Source organism: Vulpes lagopus, chromosome 18 (genome assembly GCF_018345385.1).
Source record: "Vulpes lagopus strain Blue_001 chromosome 18, ASM1834538v1, whole genome shotgun sequence".
NCBI lineage: Eukaryota > Metazoa > Chordata > Mammalia > Carnivora > Canidae > Vulpes > Vulpes lagopus.
The window spans coordinates 27,768,572-27,791,309 of NC_054841.1; the positions used below are offsets into that span (position 1 = coordinate 27,768,572).

The 22,738-nt window shown below is 50.9% G+C and overlaps 1 protein-coding gene across 4 annotated transcripts in view; it reads right to left on the reverse strand.

Moving 5' to 3' along the window:
- ANGPT4 (angiopoietin 4) overlaps positions 1 to 22,738 on the reverse strand; it is a 48,443-nt gene that overhangs the window by 11,722 nt on the left and 13,983 nt on the right. For all 4 annotated transcript variants that reach the window (XM_041733232.1, XM_041733231.1, XM_041733234.1 and 1 more), the window contains exons 2-7: positions 12,489 to 12,644; positions 10,874 to 10,995; positions 8,188 to 8,420; positions 5,991 to 6,106; positions 3,834 to 3,935; positions 2,177 to 2,343 (exon numbers count right to left, since the gene is read on the reverse strand). In XM_041733232.1, coding sequence (XP_041589166.1) covers positions 2,177 to 2,343; positions 3,834 to 3,935; positions 5,991 to 6,106; positions 8,188 to 8,420; positions 10,874 to 10,995; positions 12,489 to 12,644 — 896 coding nt within the window. The remainder of the gene's footprint in view (positions 1 to 2,176; positions 2,344 to 3,833; positions 3,936 to 5,990; positions 6,107 to 8,187; positions 8,421 to 10,873; positions 10,996 to 12,488; positions 12,645 to 22,738) is intronic.

The window sequence follows — 22,738 nt, forward strand, 5'->3', positions numbered from 1 at the left end:
TGGGGGGTGTGCGCCTGGTGGCTGCGTGCCTGTGCCAGTTTCTTCCTGTGGACCACTTCCTCTTGCAGGCTAATGTGTGTGCCTCGGCCAGGCTCTAGAAGACCCCATTATTGGGTCTGACACATAAGGGTGCCCCTCATGCCCATGGCACCCAGGCCCCAGTGCTGACTGGGCTTCCCTGTGCGCATCCTCCCCATCTCACCGGCCAGCTGACTATGGGGTGGGGGTGCGCACAGGGGTCAGCATCTGTTCTGTCACTCTCTCTTTGGCCCTTCTCTGGCAGTTTCCAGGCCTGTGTTTTCCAAGATCTTCACTCCCAGGCTCCCGAGCTTTTACGGAATGAGGGGGGAGTTCTTCCTTATGATCTTGAAAGAGACTTGCTCAGGTTTGTGGTATCTGTGGCCTGCTGGATGAAACTCTCTGTCTGCCTTTTTCCAAAACATCCCCTCTGCTTGGGATGCCCTTCTCAAGGCATTCTCTCTTTGTCTGGAGGATGCCCACCCTTTATAGGCCTTACCTCCTCTAGGGAGTCCTCCCTGTTTGCACAAGCATTTCTATGCCCCTGCGCTTTCCCCATAGGCAGCTGCTGTCTTCCCAGGAGTGTGGGATTGCCTGTGGACATGCTCACCCCAGACACAGAGGACACACTGGAGTGTGAACCAGGGACTGGAGAGAAGAATGGCCATGAACTCACACAGAGCAGGCCAGCCAGGTGTGTGAAGGGCTGCCCTGGGACAGCAAAGGTAATATTATTTGCTGAGCATTTACTAAGTGCCATGCGCTGTGTTAATGCTCTACATGCAGTATCTCATTTGAGCTTTATAACATGTTGAATAAGGTAGGTACATCTGGCGCACCCATTTTTAGATGAGAAAGTGGAGGCACTTCTTCAGAGTCACTCAGGGAGATAGGGATGGAGTCAGGACTTAAGCCTTGGCTTTGGTAGCTTAAATAGGAGTCAGCAGGGTGTTATGGTTACTCACTGGTCAGCTTGAGTAGTGGGGGCATCCAGCTTAGCCCCACCTAGCCCAGACCCAGGGTATGGTCATTCAGCTCTGAACCTTGCAGTCTAAGGACTATTATCAGATTGAGATGGGTTCCCCTAAGGAGGATGCCAGGACAACTTAGCTGGAGGATCCTGGGGGCATTTAATAAGAAGAAAGAAGGGTGGGACACATCATTGAAAAGCTCTCCAAGATGGAATTATACATAAAGTGTAGGAGGACAGAGAGCCACCAGAGATTCCTTTGGAGGAAGTGACCTCTCTCAGTGGAGGCATTCCAGCCTGGCTGGATGATGACTATGGCTGTGGAGGAGATTCCAACATCATAGTAAGATCCAGATGACACATGAGGTCCTTTTCAGACCTGTGAGTATGAATCTCTGACTCCAATTCTGTTCTGTTCAAAGACAGGACTCAGTCTTATCTCCAAGAACCTTGAGTTTCTCAGAGGCAACATCATGTAGTGGAAACACCCTGAGTTTTGGTAGCACAGAGATCTGAATTCAAATCCAAACTCTACTTGTAACTTTGGGTAGGAGACTTAAGCTCTGTGCCTATTTCCACCTCACTAAAGCAGGTACAGCAATGCTTACTTCAGAGTGTTGTAGGAGGACTAAATGGAGTAATATGCCTGGAACATAGTAGGTCAATAAATGCTCTTTCCTTTTCCTAAACAGAGCTAAGAATCAAGCCGAGGGAGGTGTGGGAGACCTTTATGTTATACTCATATGTAAGCCCATCCTGCAGTTAAGAAGCAGAGGTACAGAGAAACCAGAACCTTGACTTGCTCAAGTTTACAAAGCAAGCTTGAGCAGAGTCAGAATGAGCAGGTCCTCTGTTTCCCAGCCCAGGGAACTTTCCATATCACTCCACAGCGTGGGACAGGCTGGACTCCTCGCTCTGAGCCTCAGTAATATGGTTGATTCTGGGTGACTGACCTTAGAAGGCCCTTTCCTGCTCCTGGGATGGCAGCATCAGTGACAGGCTCTCCACCCCGCCCAGTGGCTAGGACGTGCTGAGTGTTAACCAGCCGCCTCCAGATCCCGTGACGTGTGCCCAAATGGGGGACAGATGGTAGGAACTGGAGACGCCCAGGAACTGACCCTTGGTGCAGACTCTACAGCCACTGGCCCGGGACCCTAGCCCGCCCACCAGCCTGGGCCCCGAGCCTACCTGTACAGCTGCCCCTCACTGCCCAGCTGGAAATGTTCATACTGGGCATAGGCCTCGTTGCCCTCCCAGTCTTGCAGCTCCACACGCAGAGAGTAGGCTGCCTTGCTGGTGAGCTGATGCACCACCTCATTGCCCAGCCAGTGCTCCCCCGCCAGGTCGCCAAAGCCCTGCAGAGAGTGAAGGGTGGTGGTGGTGGGGTTGTTCATGCTGCAATAGGAGGCTGCACCCCTGGCTGAGGAGCTGGGGTGGGCCAGGTTCCAGGGCCACTTAATCCAAAACCACTTTGCCTAATGGCCAAGTCCACAAAGTACAGTGTGGGTAGGCCTAGGGAGGGGAGTTCCCCACTCCATGGAGCAAAAAGACTAAGGTTTTTGTAAATGTAAAATTCTGTTAACAATAATTGAAATCACATTTCTGTGGAATTTAAGAACAAGCAAAATGAATTTGCGGTGATAGAAGTCAGAATAGCAACTACCTTTGGGAGAGTATTGACTAGGACACGCGGAGGCACAAGGGGGCACAAGGGGGACTTCTGTGCGGGCTCACAGCACTGTATATCTAGCTTTGAATGATGGTCACATGGGTAAATACATATGTAAAAATCCACTGGTATCTTACGCTTAAGATTTGTGCACTTAGCTGCATGTAGGTCGAACCTCAATAAAAAAAACTAAAGATTTTAATCAGCTGGATAAATTGCAAAGCAAATTTTGTTCAGTGACATGGCAGCTGCTGCAAGATTTCAGCAACACAGAAATGCAAGGCTAAGCACGTTAGGTGTCACCAGTGTCCCAGAGAGACGAGAAACCAATGCCCAGAGCAATGATTCAGCACCAAGGACAGGGGCACACCTAAGCCCCACTCCCCATTTTAGTCCCGCGGTGCTGCTGATTGGCCTAATGATTAATCTTCAGTGCTCTTTGTATACTTCTGAGTATCCTATTTCTTCTTGCTGTTCTTAATAATTATTTAAAACCGAACTGTCTCAAGAACACTCATATCTTAATTTGGTATTTATTTTTAAGTATTTATCAAATGAACAGTAAGCAGAAACAACTAATGAAACAACTAATCGTGCATTTCCACGATTCCTTTTCTATTTCTCTTGCTTGTAGAAACGTTAAGAGCTTTTAAGTCAGCTTGCCAAAAACCCTTTACTCAAAATTTAATTAAAAAATTGGAAGACAATCGGGCACTCTTCCTCATCTTGTAAAATGCATGGGGTCTTTGAGCCAAGAATTCCACGTTAAAGAATCTCTCCTGCAGATGTGATGATATTAATGTGTGCAAAGATAAGGGCATCATTTATGCAATGCTCAGGGGTGGGCATGGGAGATTATTTTCTTCTGTTTCATTTTTGTATTTCTAAAAGAAATTCTTAAGCAATATGTATATATAATATTTCCACAAATAAAAAAATAAAGTTAAATTTTTATTCTTAGGATATATGTCAGAACTTGCAAAAAGAAGGTTCAACTTCAGGTGATGGAATCCTTGACAGTGAATGTGTACTGGGAAAACCTGTTTGAAGCTAGTTGGTTTTAGATGGGTTGATTTTTTTTCTGGGAAAGGTTGAGGGCAAATTAGTGCCCTGCCTACAACCCACCTGCCCCAGGTTTCAGGGCTTAAAAGCCCCTTCCCAAGGGAGCAGTGTTACCTGTTTGTAATCTCTCCAGTTCCGCTGGAAATTCACGCTGCCATTCTCACGGCGCTGGATGAGAGTCCACCCACCTCCATTGGCCTCCATGTCACAGAATACCTGAAAGGAATTGCGTTGTGGTGGTGGAGGGGAGGGAGTTGGAAGACCCTGGAAAGGCCAGAAGTAGGTCTGGGCCAGCCCAATTTTGATTTGGCTGACAATCTCACAGAGCAACAAGTGAGCCTGGTGGTTGAGGGCCTAAGAAATATCCAGGTTCAAATTTCCCAGTTCTGTCATCAGTTTTCTAAAGTGTGAGCAAGTGATACCCGCACAGAGCCTTCCTTTCCTCATTTGTAAAATGCAAGTGTTAAAACCTTAGCCCTTTGTGCCTCAGTTTCTCCTCTGCAAATTGGCTTGATGTGAGACCTATGTAAGATGAGTCATCTAAAGAACAGAGCCTGGGCATACTGAGAATTAAGTAAATGGAGGCTTTTCCTCTCACTATTATTTTGAGGTTGTGGTAAGGATTAAATGCCAAGAGGCAGGACACACTTGACACACAGTGTAGACTCAGGACATGTTATTACATTCAGTGGACAAGTGTTTTCTGAGCACCTGCTATCTACCAAGGCATGGGGGATGCTGCTACGGATAAGACAGAAAGAGTCTTTCTCTCAAAAAGCTCACCATCCATCATAATCTCTTCTTTCAGCCTAATCTTTGTCACATATTATTTTTCCAGCCAGTTCAGTACATGTTCCATGTTCAGTGAGGACACACTTGGTCCCTGGTCCCATACTAGATGACAGAGACAAATCAGAGATAAATCAACCCTCAGGGCTGGCTTGGTCTGGAGGAGGCTATGATAGGGCAAACAGACTATTGATTATGAACATTTGGGCAGCTACGGAGAGCCCCAGAGAAGGAGTCACTGGGCAACCCTAGAGGGTTTCTCAGAGGAGGCAACATTAGGACAGGGCCTTGGATGATGATGTGCCTGACAGGCAGACAAGTGGAATGGCACCTCCAGTGGAGGGTGTAGCTCTGACAAGGCAAAGGCCTACTCAGGGAGAGAAGAGGGTGGCATCTGTTGTGGAAGTAGCAGAGGGTGTGGGAAGGGAAACTGAGGTCTAGCGAGGAGAAGGAACTTGCTCAAGGCAAGTGAGACAAAGTAAAGCTGAGGTGTGAGCCCAGATCTTTGGCCTCCCAGAATTCCACCGTAGCTGAATTTACTTAATTTCATGTAGAATATTTACTTAAAAAGTCGTGTCCTTTTAAAAAAAAGAGAACTTAAATACTTAGACTAAATGTATTTTAAAAGGAAATCTTACCAGTACCATAAATTGAAAACTGGTAACACTTGCTTTTATGCAGATAATTATAAAAATAAATATAAGAAAAACGTGAAACTCTAGCTAGAAATCAAGGGCCTGATCTCTGTGTCAAAAGATGTGTTGAGCAGCTGTGCATGAAGCGTTAAGGAGAGTCTGCAAACTGTGTATTCAACTGAGATTCAACTGAGATTCAACAACTGAGATGTGTATTCATAGGAATTCAAAGGAAATCGAACAGGGAATTAGGAAGTGTGAAGACTGACTGGTTGTTCCCCATATTCTTTCACTTCTGGGCCTGGCCCCCAAACCTTCCCTTCTGATAGAATGCTTTCCACTGACCCCTCATCCATCCAATAACTGGACCTTAAAGCTGAGAGCAACCTAGGAAACACTCACTGGAGATGGTAGGGTCTATATCAGCCCTGGTCCCTAATTTCCCACATGGAGCAGAGCCCCCACACCTGCCTTCAACCAGACTATATGTAAAGTAGAAATACATTTCTTTGTGTTCTAGCCCCTGGATTCTCAGGGTTGATTTGCTGTATCAACTAGCATTACCTTAAGCAACACGTAACTATTTTCTGCTCGTCCAACTGCAAGCATCTCTGGAGAAGGTGCTGAAGAAGGATGCGCTTGCACCTCTGGGAACTTCTGCTTTACCCCCATATTCTGACCTCTGACTGATGGGGGCTCTGGAAGGTAGGGTCATCCCACCTTCTCTGGTATCTCAGATGCTGAACAAGGCCAAAAGCCGATGCGGGGGCGGGGAGGGGGTGGCCTGCCAGGGACACCCTTGGCTCAGCACCCTCTGATAGCCTCAGCCCCCAGGGAGTCCCCTAACCTTCCTGGGCTCCGTCATATTGGCCACATGGATGGTGTAGATGCCACTGGCATTGGCCCCAAAGCGTTGGATCTCTGCACAATCCTGGAACAGCTGCTCAGCTGCCCTCACAGAGGCTGCAAAGGGACAAAGCAAAAGCAATCAGAGGTAAGCTAAGGAGGGAAGGCGCCAGGTGGGCACTACTTCCTGCCAGGTTCCTGGATGGGAGGTGTTGGAGACAGGGAGAGGTATCAAACCTAGGAAAGTTACCTGGAAGAGGTGACCGTGAGCTGGGATCTGGATAAGGAGCAGGAGTCACCTAAGACAGGGGGAAAATGTTCCAAGCAGAGGGAATAGCATGTGCAAGGGCCGCAAGGTGGGGAACAGTCTTGGTGTTTGCAGGGGACGGTGCAGTGAAGGGAAGTGGTGGAAGCCAGGGAGGAGAAACTATCCTCTACCCATGAGAACAGAGCTGAGGCTGGCCCATAAACTTGACAGGAGTAGGGCAAGGATGGCACAGGCAGGGTCATGAAGGAGGAAGAGATGAGGCCGTTTGAAGAAGAGCCAGATCAGCCTTGAATGCCAGGATGAGGAGCCTGGACTGTGCGGAAGAAGAGCACTCTGGCCAGGGTGTGGAACAGGGACCGAAGGGGATGAGACTCAAAGCAGAGAGGCCACGGACAAGGCTGCTAGAATCTTCCAGGCGAGGTCATTAAGGTCTGAACCCCAAGGAAGTACTTCCCCCTTTCATAGACCAAGAAACCAAAGTCCAAGAGTAAGGTAACTGGCTCAGGGCACACAGCTGGGGTATGGGCAGAGCCTTCCCTCACTCTAGGTCTTATGAAGGAGTCCTTGGATAGGAGGCACAACTTCAAATGCCTTGGTGACAGTGGGGCAGGGTAACAGGGTGTTTGGGCAAAGGGTCCCTGAGGCGAGGTGCCTAATTCAACCTCCTACCCAGACTGGTGAGCAGACACTGGGTCACAGCTGGAGACTGGGTTAGCAGGGAGTGTGTGGGGAGAGGCCTTGGGCCTGGGCCTGCATCTGGGGCTGAGCTACAGTACACCCACACATGGGACTAATTTTGGCAGTTTCACTGCCAAGGCCATGCACAAGCCAGTGATGGATTTGGGTCACTTCGTATCTCATGATTTGGACGGTATCCACTTCTCCTGCCTGTAGCTTCCTTGGGGCCTCAAATACCTTAACCCAGCAGGGCTTGCCTGACTTAGACAGAGCCCTGGTGCCATCCACTGGCCCCAAATCACTGCCAGCCGTAGTGCCTGGAACCCATCACTGTTGCTTGACTTCATGTTACCTAAAGCCTTCCCAGCCTCCTGCTGTGGTTGATCCAGGAGTAGAAGCCCCTTCCTCACCCAGCTATTCTCCACTGCCTGGTTCCAACTGAGCTTCCTAAAACATAGTCCCACTAGGTGCAAAACCCTCCTGTGGCTCCTGACTATACTCCAGTTAATGTTCTCTCTCCTCAGCACAGCCTTTTAGGCCTTCTGTGGCCTGGAAATTTCAAGAACACTGCAAGCATGTAGTGGTATCGAGTAGGCACTCAAAAACATACATTTCCTCCTTCTTCCCTTAGAGATCCAGTGATGGGCAGGTGGGCATTTTTGCAAGACTATGCTGTTCACCGCTGCATCTTCAGTACCTGGCACTGGACCTGGCACACAGTGGGTTTTGCTGACCGAGTGACTGAAGCTGAAATCAGCCATGCCTTGGCCATCCCAAGTGGGCCCCATCAGAAGGAGTCAGTGAACGCTGGGGGGCAGACCCAGGAATTTTTCTGCCTTCTCAGAACCTAGAGCCAGAGATGCCTCCTAACTTCTGTTTGGCCCTCCTGGGCTTAGGGACAAGGGCGACAGGATGAGAGAAGTCCTTGGGGAGCAGCAAGTTCAACCTCTATATTCTAAAGATAGGGAAACTGAGGCCAAGAGAGGGACAGGGACATGCTCAAGGTCACTCATGGAGTCTTGGGGTAGAGTCTGGATTGGTTTGGCTTCTCTTGGGACTCTCGTCCTCACCATATTTGTTTCACAGGTAAGGTACTGGGAGAGGGGCCCGGCCTTTCCCGAGTGGTTTCTGGGTCAAGCGAGCCAGGAGGGTAAACAGGGTCTTCCTCCGCTCCCCTCCGGTCCCCTCCCGTCCCCTCCCGTCCCGTCCCCTCCCCTCCTCCCGCACCGCTCTGGGCGTCCGGCTCGCTCACCCGGGCCCTGTGCCACGACGCGCACCAGGCGCTGCACGGACTCCAGCAGCTGGCGCTGCTGGCGCTGCAGGAGGCTGGAGTTGCTGCTGGCGGCGCGCAGGCTGCGCTCGAGGCCGGCGAGGGCGCCGCTCTGGCGGCCCAGCAGACGCCGCAGCCGCTCCTTCTCGCCGCGGAGAGAAGCCAGCTCCGCCTGCTGCTGCGTCTCCAGGGCCTGCACCCGCGTCTCCAGCGCGCTGCGGGACGGGGGCGCACGAGCGTCAGCCTGCTGTCCCCACCGCGCTGCCACACTCGCGCGCTTGCCCTGGGGCCCCGGGGAGGCGCTCTGCAGGACAGATCCGCACCGAGGCCCAGGGAGGTAGAGCGTCCTGTCCCGGTTACACAGTCGGGGGTGGGGGATCCGGGGTGGGGCGTGCCCACTGATGGCCGAGAGTGAGGAGGGGAGAAAAGAGAGATCCGGCCGGGAAGAAGATGGACCGCAGCCCATAGAAGAAAGAGATGCGCGTGGGAGGATATGCCAGCAAGCAGGACCTTGTTACCAAATCCCCACTATGCCTGCCCTCTGACCTAGCAGTCGGTTCTCAGGAGATAACCCCCAGGGAGCAGGGGCGAGAGTGCCCGGGATTGGTTATAATAGAGAAAAACGAACCAGCCCGAATGCCAAACAGTCAGAGCTGGCGGAGTCTGTTCTCTTTCCGTGTCCCTGGAAATGTTCTGGAGCTGCGAAGAGGAGGGAGGCCTAGCGCATCCGCACGGAATTGGAAAGACGCCCAGGACGTGGGGTGAACTGTGCTGGCACATCGGTGCCTCTAGGCCAGTCCCACATGTGGGAAGAGAGAGAGAGAGAGAGAAAGAGAGAGAGAGTGAGAGAGAGAAAGGGCATTAATGTAAATGGAGAGGGAAACCACAGAACTGATACAAAAAGGCATGGAAAGACGTGTGGAAGGACACAGTGATGGCTGCGCTTGTAGAGAAAGTGAAAGGCAGTTCGCTGAGTGCTGTTTTCCTGGCGGAGTGGTCCGGGGGAGGGAGGAGGAATATGGGGAGGGAGGAAGATGCAGGTGGCTGGTCGGAACCCACTTTCCCCTTCGTTTTATACAGGTCTCTGTTGTCTGGTGATATAATAAACATGGAGCATATTTGTCATGAGTTTTAAAAATAGAGTTTTAGAAAAAAAAATCTTTTGACTTAACTCTTCCACTTTTGACATTTCATCCTGCAGATTTGCCCCGTGTGTGTGCAACGAGATACAGAGCCACTATTAGGGGTTTCGACTGAACAGGAGTAAAAGACAGGAAACAATCTTAATAACCATCAACTGGGGACTGAGGATGTAAGTGTGGGCACAGCCATTGGGTGGAACATGATGCAGTTAGAGTGTGTCCTGTAATTATAGAACAGTTTCCAGGATACTTGGAAAAAAAGAGGTGCAGGAGCATGGTATACTCCATTTGGGTTCAAGAAGGGGGAAAAAAAAGGACCATATATACATACTTGTTTAGATATTCAGCAGAAACCCTCAAATGCCAGCTAATAGAATGTCTGCTATGGGATAGGAATTTTTTCTGCTTCTGTAACCCCCGTGTTTAGAACAGTGTCTGACATGTGGTTAGAGCTCAAAAACGATTGTTGGTTGAATGAATGGAAGAGCATAAGAAACTTGGAAAAGCGGTAGGTGGCTGACAGGATAGGAGGGAGACATTCTCCCATCTATGAGGTTATGCCAAACCATTCTCTAGGCTGGAACAACAAGTCTAGCCAGGTCAGAAGGAATTTCCCCTGAACCCCAAATTACACTGTAAGAAGAAAAAAAATTGGGACACACTCAGATTCTAGAATTTTAGCTATCTCCATGGGCCAAGAGCTTATTGATGACATCCTTCGTCTTCACTGACTTCTAGGCACCCAGTGCCACTTCAGACCTCAGTCCTTGCCCTCCTCCACTTTGGGGTGAGGGCATAAGAATAAGAAGATGGACAAACTATCATTAGCTGCACGCAGATGAGAGGTTGCTGGGTGGGCCTGGAGGCCTTATCTTGACCCAGCACGTGAGGAACAATAACATCTCCCTTTGTACACAGGCCCGTGGCTGCTGCAGTGTGTGGGTTTGGCCTCCTCCAACACCCTGACCTCGACAGTTTTTCTCCACTCAGCTCGAAAGCAAGATGAAATCAGCCTCAGATGGCCATTTCTCTGCCTTATCTGGACCCCATGACTCTTTTATTCTTTGTAATTTGAAGGGTGTTCCCCTCAAGTGTATTTGTTTATAAATGCCGAGACTCTCTGCCAGTACAGACGAGGAGCTGGCAGTGTGGTTGCTTCTGGGAAAGGGAATCAGTGGATAAGATTGGATTTACTTATTGGCAAATAAGTAAATCAAATAAAAATTTACAGGGTGAATTGAACAGTATGTAAACTGTAGCTCAATAAAGCTGTTAAAAATTTATAAAATGAAGAAAGAAAGGAAGGAAGAAGGAAAGAGGGAAATAGAAAGAGAGAACAGAGAAAGAATCAGTGTGTCCTGAGCCCCAGGAAAATGTCCATCTCCCATCATCGCCCAGGGGTGCCTGCCTGGCCCCCAGCCCACCCCAGCCCTGGCTCTCGTGCCCACTCTGGGTCCTGCCCCACTTGGGTCCCAGGCTGGCCCTCACCCCCAGTCCCGGCCGGGTGCTGGGGTCCTGGTGCCCACCTGTTGCGGCCCTGCAGCCTGTGGAGCTCATGGCCCTGCAGTAGTAGCTGTTTCTCTAGCTTGTTGGTGGACAGTGAGGTCTCCAGCAGCTGGATCTCCATTCGGGATGTCTGGTTCAGGACCTGTTCCCGCAAACAGGGAGAGGTAGGGGCCTACGCAGGCCATACAGGAGCCCCACTTGGCAGCCGCCCACCTGCCCAGGGGCTCTGGCATTCCAGCAGCGTGCTGACCTATTGCCATCCTCCCAGCAGTTAGTTCCTATAGTCGTTCATTCATTTACTCGTTCCTTTATTCACTCATTCACTCACAGGCCTGAACTGAGTTTATGATCTTCCTCTTGAATTTGCTCTTCCCCATCACTGCACACGACAGTGCAGTCCATTTTTCCTGCTACTCACATCCCAGGAGGAGTCCCCCTAACCACCCATGTCCCACCCCAATCCAATCTACCAGCAAGTCCTGTCAGATCCAGCCTCCAAATGGACACCTGACCACTCTCCCTCCCTCCAGGGCCCCCTTTCTGGTCATGGCCTCTGTCATCTCTTGCCCTGTGTCCTGTGCCACCCTCCTTACAGGGCGCTCTCTCTCCACCCTGATCCCCTACAGTCCTTCCTCTGCTGAGCAGCCGAAGGCAGCCTTCTAAAATGTGGTGCATCTGCTCAGAATCTTCTTGTGGCTCCAACTGCATGCAGTGGAAAGGTCCCAGTCCTCACCATGGCCTGCAGCACCCTGTGATGTCACCTGCCCTCACTGCCTCTGTGAACCCTTGCCCACCCCTCTTCCCTGGTTGCTCCAGCTACACTGACCTCCTGGGTGTTCCTGGTGCTTGATGCCACAGTCCTGCTGCTGGGCCTTTGCACATGCTGCTCTCCCTGTCCAGAAGGCCATCCTGGTGAGCCTGGCTCCAATTCTACCTTCCCCGCAGCGCCTTCCTGGTCTCTCTGTCTAAACTTGCAAGCCACCCATTCTCCGCTCCTAGCACACATTCCCTCCCTCCGGCCCCTGAGACTCCCACCCTCTCACTGATGCAAGGTTATTTATCCTATTCAGTCTCCTGGTGGTCATCAGAAAGGAAGATGCTCAAGGGTGGGCAGGCCTGTTTCATTTACTGCTCTGAACTAGAACCGGGCACCTCCCACAGTGCCTGGCACCTAGTAGGGCTCCAAGAGACACGTGCCTATTTGTCATTCAATCTTTTCGTCTGTTCATTTACTCACCCTGCTGCTTATACGTTTGTTTCCTCCCTCCCCTTCTGTGCTCCCAAGGCTCCCTGTCTCCGAGCTGCGGGCCCCCTGAGGCTGATGGACTTCTTCATTACCCATCTTTCCTCGGAGCACTGGATCTGTGCTCCTATCCCCCCTCTAATCCCAGTGCCCAGCACAGATCTGTAGTCCCTGGAGTCACAGATGTAGAAGAACCAAACCCAGTGTGCACCACTCAGGGCTCATAGCATGGAGTCATCAGGGAGGGGCCCCAGGGTGCTACAGTCCCAGATGTAGCCCAGACTTTACCCAGGGACAGAGGTTAAGGCAAGATGATCTGGGCTGCAAGCCAGCCGGCCGGCCACAAGTCCCCCCATCCCCCTGCCCCTGTGCCACCTGCCCGCTCTCCGTACCTGAGCCTCCACGTCAGTCAGCTTGCGGGTCTGGGCGGTGGTCTGGTTCAAGAGGCTCGTGCCTAGCTCCAACATGGTGGCCGTCTGGTTCTGGACCATGTGCTGTTGGACCTGTGCCAGCTCTGACCTCAAGTTCATCTGGATGTACCTTTCTAGCTGTGGGGAGACCATGGGCTGGGGTCATGGGTAGAGCCTGGAGGAAGACTTCCTCCATGACCTGGCCTTCTGCTCCCACTCCAATTTCTTCTCTCAGTCCTCTCCTGCACTCTGCTTCAGATGCATTGGCCTCCGTGACATCCTTCCAACATGGCAAGCATACAGCTACCTCAGGGCCTCTGCACATGCTATTCCCTCTGCCTGGAAACCCCCGCCATCCCTCCCTCATGTCATTTCAGGTCTCTTTCTACCACTTATCACTCTCTAACTTTGTATTACATATTTATTGTCTATTGTCCATTTTACCATTGGAATGTCCATTTTGTGAAGCCAGAGACTAGGTCTTACCTCTGTGTCTAGCGCAATGCCTAGTGCCCAGTGGGTACTCAGTAAATATGTGTTCAATGAATTGATGGAAAAGGGGGAACTGCAAGGGTCAGAGAATAGCCCCCAATGTCATGCCCGTTACAAAAGTTTGCGGGTCTATCCAGCAAGCTGGACTTTCTATTTTCTGGCCTCTTCCATCTGCCAAACGGGCTGAACCGGACAGTCTCCAAGGGTTCTCTCAGTTCAGATATCCTGGGATCCCACGAGCTAACATTCATGTCTTTGACAGGGCTGCTCTCTTTCCCAAGAGCAGTAGAAGCTGGTCTGGCATGAGACCAGGATCAAGTTGTAAAGGTGAACAGTGTGTTCTCAGAGCTCAGGGCCCGCAGGCAGAGAGCTGGTGTCCCCCCTTCTACTCCCTCTCCATTCTGCACACATGCTGGCCTCTGGCCATCCCCCTCTGCACCCGCCCCCGCCCTGGCTCCTTTCCTTGCCCTCTTGCTCAGACTTCCAGGAGGTCTGACAGACAGGGTAGCTCCCAGGGTTCCTGGGAAGACGGGCACTCCCCAGGGAGAGGTGGTGAACTTGGCTGGGGGGCCAGGCTCTGGCTGTTTCCTCCTTGGGCTCTTCTTCCCTCTGCCATCTTTTCTTTCTTTTTTAAGTTTGATTTATTTATTTTAGAGAGAGAGAGAGAGAGAGCACAAGCAGGAGGGGCAGAGACAGAGGGAGAGAGAATCTCAAGCGGACTCCGTACTAAGTGCCGAGACTGGCCCAGGGCTCATTTCAGGACCCTGAGATCCCAACCTGAGCCAAAACCAGGAGTCAGAGGCTTAACCGACTGCGCCACCCAGGTACCCTTCTCCTCTTCTTTCTCAACACTCTGCTCCCATGCCTTCCTCCCACCAGTACTTTGGAAGGAACAATTGCAACACCAGATCCTGGAGGGGGCACATGTGGGGGTGCTGGTATTGACTACAGCAGCTGTGCTCAAAGTGTGGCCCTTGCAGCAGCATCCCTGGGGAGCTTGCTAAAAATACAAATTTCTAGGTCCTACCCCAGAGCTACTAACTCAGAAATTCTGGGGTGGCACCTAGCCATTCCAGTGAGTCCTGATGCTCCCTCAAGTGTGAGAACCCTCAGGTGGCAGTCACAGAATTGACTGAGGACCTGGGAGACAGGACTATGGGAGCTTCTCAGGCATTTGTCACATTGGCCCCTTCCTCCCTCCTCTGCACCATCAGCCCCCTGCACCGCCGTCCCCTGTAACACACAAACATCCTCCGACCACTCCCATCTAAAAACAAATTTTTGACCCCACAGTCCTTCCAGCTGCGTCTCCAATTTCCCTGGTCCCCTCAACAGCAAAACTTCAAGTTGCCTCCAGTTTCTTGCCTCCAGCCCCACCCTTGCCTCTAAAAACATTAACAATATGATTATGGTGTACTGTATGCATAGAAAAAAGCACAAGGAATAATATAATGAAGTCTGTGTATTTACCACACTCAAGAAAAAAATACAACCCATACTGGGGCGCCCAGGTGGCTCAGTCGGTTAAGTGTCTGCCTTTGGCTCAGGTTATGATCCCAGGAGCCCTGCGTTGGGCTCTGAGCTCAGACCGGGGGTCTGCTTCTCCCTCTCCCTTTCCCTCTGCCCTTCCTTCTGCTCAGTCTCTCAAATAGATAAATCTTTAAGCAGTATATATATATAACCCAAACTGTTGAATCCTGCACTCCCCGGCCTGCCTCCCCAGCCCTGGGGAGCCCCTTCTCTCAACTGGCCTGGTCATCGGCTCCTGGACAAGAGAGGCCCATTGTCCTCTCACTCTCTCCCCTCTCAGTAGCATTTAGTCAGATGGTCACTCCTGAGTTCTGGAAGCACTTCCCAGATGCTCCTTCTCCTAGTTGTCCTCCTACCCACGATCACCTCCTCTCTGCCTCCTCCTTTACCAGCATCCTACATGTCGGGGGCTCTGAGCCCAGTTCCGGCCTCTCATCTTTATGTATGTTCTATCCCTAGGTCAGGGGTTCTTAGTGGGGACCATAGGGCCTGCAAAGATAATTCAGAGGGTCCACGAACTTGGGTGAGAAAAAACTCTTGCTTGCTAACCTGTAAGCAAAGTTTGTCATTTCCTTCGGTTATGAGTGTAGGCCACAAACGATAGCATTTTCAGCTGATCCTGCAACTTCATTACCAATAGAAATCACCAATATTTCCATACCATAGTGCAAGTGTTACAGCATCTTTTTTTTTTCTTAAGATCTTATTTATTCATTTGAGAGAGAGCATGAGTAGGAGTGAGGCAGTGGGGTGTAGAGAGAGGAGAGAGGGAGAGGGAGAAGCAGACTCCCGGCTAAGGAGGGCACCTGACATGGGACTCCATCCCAGGACCCCGGGATCATGGCCTGAGCAGAAGTCAGCTGCTTTACTGACTGAGCCATCCAGGTGCTCCTGTTACAGCATCTTAAATACCTATTTTACTCATCATGGCCTCAGAATGATGGACGTTCTCAAACCCACCACTAGGTAATGCTACAACCATAGCACTGATTTGATATCTAATATTTTGATTACAATGGCAACATCACTGGATGTTCTTATACTTTCATTTTATACATTTAAAAGCATTGCTCTGAAAAGGGATTTATTGGCTTCACCGAGGACCAGATACCAAAGTGCACAAGGCCCCGTTGCAGGTGCTCCTGTAGGTCCTAGGGCTGCCATGTGCCGACAGCACTGGCTCCGTCTCCCACCCAGACTACTCTCCTCAATGTGCCACCAACTCCCCATCCCCACGTGGACTTCCAGCAAGCATCTCAGGCAAAAATATCCAATATGGACCCCTTCGTTCCTCAGGTCCCACTGCCCTGTCTCTGCAAACCCACCCCACTCCCCCTCACTGCCCCCGTCTTTCCCATTTTGGCAAATGGCCCCAAACCCAGATGTCATCATTGATGCTTCTCTTTTTCTCACCTGCTGCACTCAATCCTCTAGTGAGTTCTGGCCACTATGATCCCAATGCAAATTTTGAATCTGCCCACTTCCCTGCACCCTGGGTGAGGCTACTGTCATCCCCATGGGTCCCTTCAGGTGTGCTCCCACCACACCTCTGTGGCCTCCCTGGGGTTGCTAATGTGTGGCTGCCTGGGCACCTCATGGGGAATAGGGGAGGCAGAACTATACTGAGGCTGATCTTGCCCTCTCTCACCAGTCACAGACCTCCTGGAACCTGGTGTAAAATGCAGACTCCCAGGCCCCGAGCTTCAACTCTAGGCAGACAAATAGCAAGTTTAGTCCCAAGACGAGACTTTCTCAGGCATCCTCCCTAAGCCTCTCATTTGTAGGTGGACAAACTGAGGCCTAGAAGACTTGCCCAAGGTCACTATCACCTGGTGGGCTAGGTTCCACAACTCCCTCCCCAGGTCAGGTGCTCCTTCAGATCTGCAGAGCTGGGCTGGGGACACAGGGTAACTTGGGGGTCATCTCAAGTGACAGGAGTTCACGAGTACCTGTATTGGTCCCTTGGTTGTCCTGTGGCTGAGTGGCTGGGTGGGGCCCAGGCCACCCACAGCTGGGGCCCATCACCTAATTTGCCACACCCGCCCACCAGCATGGGTCCTAGGATGGGAAATTGGGGCCAGATGGTCCCATTTTGGCCATGCTGGGCTCTGGTGAGTAATGTTGGCCTATGTAGCGGGGATTGGGTCTGGCCTAGGGTTCAGGCTCAGGCTGGAAGGATGGGGGGGAGGGTCCCAATGAAGGAGCCAGCCCAGAATGACATCTTCCATAGCCCCTGCCTCCTTCCCCCACAATAGGATTGGACCTGCACCTTCCCTGTCACCCTCATGCTTGCAGATTTTCAGGGTTGAGATGGGGGGTGGGATGAGGGCCTGAACTGCCATCACCTCTACAGCCTGCAAAGAGGCTTACCTTTGGCCTTTGGGCTGTCAACCCTCTCCCCTTGGCCCAAGGTTTGAGTTTTGGCTATATATGGCACTCCAACTGTGAACTTCTAGCAGTTAAGAGCTGCATTTCTCTGAGCCTCACTTTATTGATCTGTGACATGGGGACAGGGAATCTTGCTCCTCTTTGGGAAGAGGGCAGCTGTAAAGGGCCTGGAAGGAAAAGAAAGGAGTTTAGACACGCAGGGGCTGGGCGATGAAGGTAGGTATTCTGGACAGACCACAGGTGAGCATTGCATGGATGAGCAGTCTCCGTGGCCAAGGAGATCCCCTCAAGTCCGCTTTTTCCCCACATTATTTATATTAAAAAAAGTCTACAACTAGAGAATGGATGAGCAACTGTGGTCCATCCATCCAGCAGACTCTACTCAGCCATGAAAAGGAAGGAGATAGTGATGCACCCAACAACATGGACGAAGTAAGCCAGACTCAAGAGGCCACATGCTGTAGGATTCCACTGATGTAACTTCTAGGAAAGTCAGAGTCCATGCTGTTGCCAGGAACTGGCATCTAGGGTTGGTAATTGACTGCAAAGGGTCATAGGAGAACTTTCTGGGGGTGTTGGCAATGTTCTATATCATGATTTTGGTAGTGGTTGTGTAACCATACACATTTGTCACTACCCCCAGAGCCATATATTAGAAAGGTGTATCTCACCATGTGGACTGTACCTCAGTAAAAAACAAACCCCACCAAAAAAAGATTCTAAAAAATGTCCCATATAAAATTATGTATTATAATGATAAATATAGTTTCTCAAACCCCTCACCCTCTGAGTGTCATATATGTGTCGACTCAAGAATTTCTTGAGCACCTACTTCCTTGTACTAGAGACTAGGAAATCAGGAATGAACAAAAATGGCAAGTTTTCTGATTCCAGGTACTTCCACTAAATTCCAATAGTGATGAATGCTCTTAAGGAGGTGAGACAGGGTAGTGGATGGGGTCAGCAGGGAGTTCAGCCAGAGTGCAAGGGAACCCCTCACTGGAGGGACCTCCTGAGCTGAGAGGCTTGCCAGCTGTGGCAAAGTCAGGAGGAAGGGAATTCTAGACAAACAGAAAAGCACATGCACAAACCCTGAGATGTGAGTGTGTCTGGCATATTTAAGAATCAGAAAGTAACAGTGATCTGCCCTGCCTGTCTCTTCCTTGGAAAATGGTGCATGTGGTTCATATTTGGGAAAAATGGTTTGTCAACAACAGATAAAAGCCAATGTGGAAAGAGTCGTCAGTGCTTTGTATCTGATAAGCCTGGGTTCGAATCAAAGCTCTCAACTTAGCGGCTGTGTGACTTAGGGCAGGTACCTCTCTCTACCTGTCTGGGCCTTTTCTCTAGAATGGGGGTAATCATAGTTCCTATCTCTGGGATAGGGAGGAGGAGGAGGATTCCTGACATGACCTACGTAAAGGGCCGGAGCATGGTTACATAATCAACACATGACAAATTCCAGTATGTCTGTGTCATGGATTACTAGGTGGCTGTTAAAAAGGAGGTTGACCTTCATTGGCGGCTGATCTAAAAAGATGCCCCAGTTGTACTCTTGAGTGAGACAAGAAAGATACAGAACATTCCCTACAGTGGGTCTGCTAATCTCTAACAGAACCGAGCTCTTCCCATGGCGAGGACTATGGGCCACAGACTGCTACCGTGGTGGTGCCCATGCCCATGACTTTGTCACCAGTAGACATCACAGACATTCTTGTGTCTCACCACAGTGATTGTGAACATCCATGATATATTGTTTACACTTATCATGATCTCAAAATGATGGAAGGCACTAGATCATTAGATTTTGTTATTTAATGTATTAACACGAGAGCAAATAGGTAACTATATCACAGATCTGTTTTAAAAATATTTTGAGGGCAGCCCCAGTGGCCCAGCAGTTTAGCACTGCCTTCAGCCTAGGGCCTGGCCCTGGAGACCCAGGATGGAGTCCCACGTCGGGCTCCCTGCATGGAGCCTGCTTCTCCCTCTGCCTGTGTCTGCCTCTCTTTCTTTCTCTCTCTCTCTCTCTCTCTCTGTCATGAATAAATAAATAAAATCTTTAAAAAATATATTTTGATATCTGTATCTTAAGGCAATTTGTTTCCTTTAATTTTATGCATTTAATTTTATGTTTGAAAAAAATTCTTCCAAGAGAGGGTCCAGAGCTTTGCCAGATGCCAGAGAGGCCCAGAGCACAGAGAAGATTAGGACCTCTGAAGATCCCCCTCACAATTCCCCCTCGGTGGAGCATCCACTCCAAGAGTATGAGGGTTGGTCTGCTTTTTCTTCTGGAGCCTCGAAGGATATCTGGAAATTCTTAGGTGGATCAAGGATTTTCGTTTGGTTGAATGAATGAATGAACGAACGAATGAATGAATGGCTTGGACACCTATTCTACTGGAAGAATTAGCTTTGAAATAAGTAACAGCATATGGCTCTGTGTTGTAGCCACTGGGAAACAGAAAAAAAGGTAAGGAGAGAAATGCACTTACAAAAAGCTAAATCTCTACCCCACAGCTTGTCACTTCCAGCCATTGTGCCTCCATTTCCCCATTTATAGGTGAGGGTGAGAACAGTACCACTCCATGGGGTATGCACATGGAGCTCATAGAAAAGGGCCCTGTTGGCAGATGTGCTTGGAGCTTCTCTGGTCAAGGATCCTGGGGGACGCAGAGAAACCAGGAGGGTAGAGCCTACTGTCATGACCCTGGCTGGCCAGAACTGCACTGGAGTGGGTGGCTAGGGTCCTCCACAACATTTGTGGGGCCCTTTGGGAGTCAAGGGCATCTCTACACAATGTCTAGCTCTGAGTCACTGTGGGTGGGAACTCACCAAGGTGTGGGACTGGCCCCCCTAGGTGAGAAGAACACTGGAGGAGAATGAGGCCCAGTGGCAACCCCTCCAGAGGCTGGCAAGGCTTCTAGCATTAGAACTCTAGGCACTGGGTATAAATCCTGACTTCTCCATTCACTGGCCATAGGACCCAGGCTGAGTGTCTTCGCTCTGAGTCTTGATGCTCTTATCTGTCCGATGGGGAACCAGGAAACCCCCTTTGGGGATTAGTGTGAAGGAAAAATGAGACTCCTGGAGAAAGAACCAGAGGGTGTTTGGCACATAGCAGGTGCTCCCTGCATCACTCCTTAAGAGGCTCTGGAAACTTCATCTTGCCTTAATGGTACTTATTTCCTGGAGACCCAGAGATGGCTTCTGTTTATATCTATCTTTGAGGACTCCTGGCTGTGTGGTCTCTCAGAATTTCAGTTTCCCCAGCTGTAAAATGGGCACAGTAGTGGGGCCTGCCACATGAGGTTGTTGTGGGCCTAAATGAGCCTGGGGCTGGGGATGGTTCAGTGAGACCATGCCTGGTGTGTGCCAGGCACACAGTGACTTTAGCCATTGCTCTTACTGTCATCATGGGGGCTGCTGCACACTTCCTGCAGCACAGGCTGGGGGTTGGCACACCTGGAATGCTGGAGGCTCTGTCCCAGCCTCTGGTCCTTCTGTCCTTTGCTGCTGGGACTTTGCCAGGAGTGAGAGTGGGGGCAAAAGTTGGAGGCCCTTGGGGGGTGGCAATTGTCCCAGGAACTCGTTCTGGCACCCCATGATTGCCAGTTGTGTTTGGGTGCCTTAGACATAGCTTCTCGTCCCCTGCCTGGAGGCTCTGCTACTGATCCCATTTTATGGATGAGCAAATGAAGGCTCAGACACAGAGTCACTTCCCCGAGGTTACTGGTCAAACTGGCAGACACTCAAGTCATACACAGGTCTGCTGATCTGGAGGCCAGAAGGTCCAGTGGGCAGAGCATGGTCAGGACAGGAGCTAAGCAGGTGGAGGCTGTGTCCCCCTCACCCAGTGCAGGACAGGGTGTAGCCCGCCAGCCAGGGAGCACAAAGGCCAGGGTGCCAGGCAAGCTCTGATGTTGGCTTCTGCCAGTTGCCTGAGTTTCTGGGTCCCCTGCTCAGGCTTGTGCCTGAATCAGACCAAAAGAGAACCAGGGGTTCCCACGAGCTGGGGTGTGTGTTAAGGTACAGAAAGGCCAGGGATTCTCCCCGCTAAAATCTCCATGAAACTGCAGGGAGGCAGCAGGGAGCATGGTTTCTGGTCTCAGCTCTCCAGCTCCGAGCTATGTGACTTTGGTCAGAGGATTTCATCTCTGAGCAAATGCCACCCTTCCAATGGCTCAGGCCCAACCCCTTTGGGCCCTCTTCACTTCCCCTCCCCCAAACCCACACCCAATCTGTGATCTCTACACTCTGCGATCATGCGCAGAACCTGACCACCTCCACCCGTGCCCAGCCTCCATCATCTCTTGTGTGGCTTCCTAGCCTTGCCACCCCCTCCTGCTGTGCCCTCAGCCTCTGTTCATGCTCCCCCAGCCCCCAGAGGGAGCCCAGTACACCTAAGCCAGGTCACAGCCCCTTCTGCTCAAAACCCTGCAGTGGCTCCCACGGTATAGAGAAAACCAGGCTTCTTTGTAAATTCCTTTCTAGGAGAAAAAAAAAAAAAATCTGTGCTTTAGAAACAGGCAAAACTATCCCGAAGAGTAGGGTTTAAACTGGGCTGCATTGGGGGTGGGAGTGGAGGGAACTAGGGCCAAGTCAGCCGGGCTGAACCCAGGCCCCAGGGTGCAGGCTGGGTGAGATCAGAGCCTGGCCTGATGATGGAGAGGAAAGCAGGGTCCCCCCACAAGGGACCCAAGCCCAGGCAGGAGGGATATGGGAGCTCTGAAGACCTGCAGAGATCACACAGCCAGCTCTATTTCCCACAGGGGGAAACTGAGGCCCCAGTCAGGAAAGCCATTTGTTGGAGGCTGCACGCAGGAGCTAGTGGCCCAGTGTAGCCAGACCTGTAAAAATCTGGAAGAACAGAAGAACTTTGATAGCTTTGTGTGTGTGTTTCAACTTAAATGGGTATTTTTGTAATTTGAGTGTTTTTTGGAATAGGTGATATGAGCACATTGTTCAAAAGTCCAAGGACTTGGGTAGCTCAGCGGTTTAGCGCCGCCTTCAGCCCAGGGCCTGATCCTGGAATCCCGGGATCGAGTCCCACATCGGGCTCCCTGCATGGACCCTGTTTCTCCCTCTGCCTGTGTCTCTGCCTCTCTCCCTCTCTCTCTCTCTGTCTCATGAATAAATAAATAAAATCTTAAAAAAAAATTTAAAAAAAATCAAAAGTCCAAGGACTCAAAGGATGTGGAGTGCTAACGAGTCTCCTAGCCCTGCCCCACAGGCCACTGAAGGACATGCGGGGTTCACTTCCAGGGGAACTCCATGCATGTGCCAGCAGTGCATATCCTCACATCCCTGCCCCCACTTTGGGCTAATAAAACGTCAGCTCACCGTTCTGCACCTTGCTTCTTCTCTCAGAGTATGAAATTTGGATATTGCTCCACATTCATCCAGACAGACCTGCCTCACTGCTTTAACAGCTGCATGGTAGTCCATCTGTGGCCACCACTGTTTGCTCATCGAGTCCCCGGTAGCGATGTCATTTCCAGGCTTTTGCCATCATGCCAGTGCTGTTGGGAATATCCTTGCCCACAGGTCATTTAACTCTCCTGCAAGGGTGCATCAGGGATAAGTCCCTTGACGTGGAACTGCCAAGTTCAAGGGAGTGTACACTTGTGATGTGAACAAATGGCCCCTGGCAGAGGTCATGTCTGCGGTTTCCACTCTGGTTTCAGAGGAGGGGCCCTGGGAGCTGCGGCAGTGGCCACAGGAGCCAGAGGGTTGCCTACCGGAATCCTCCCAACACACATCCACACCCTTGATCTCAGGAGCATCCCGCTAACCTCTTTCTGACTTTCAGATCTCCCTGC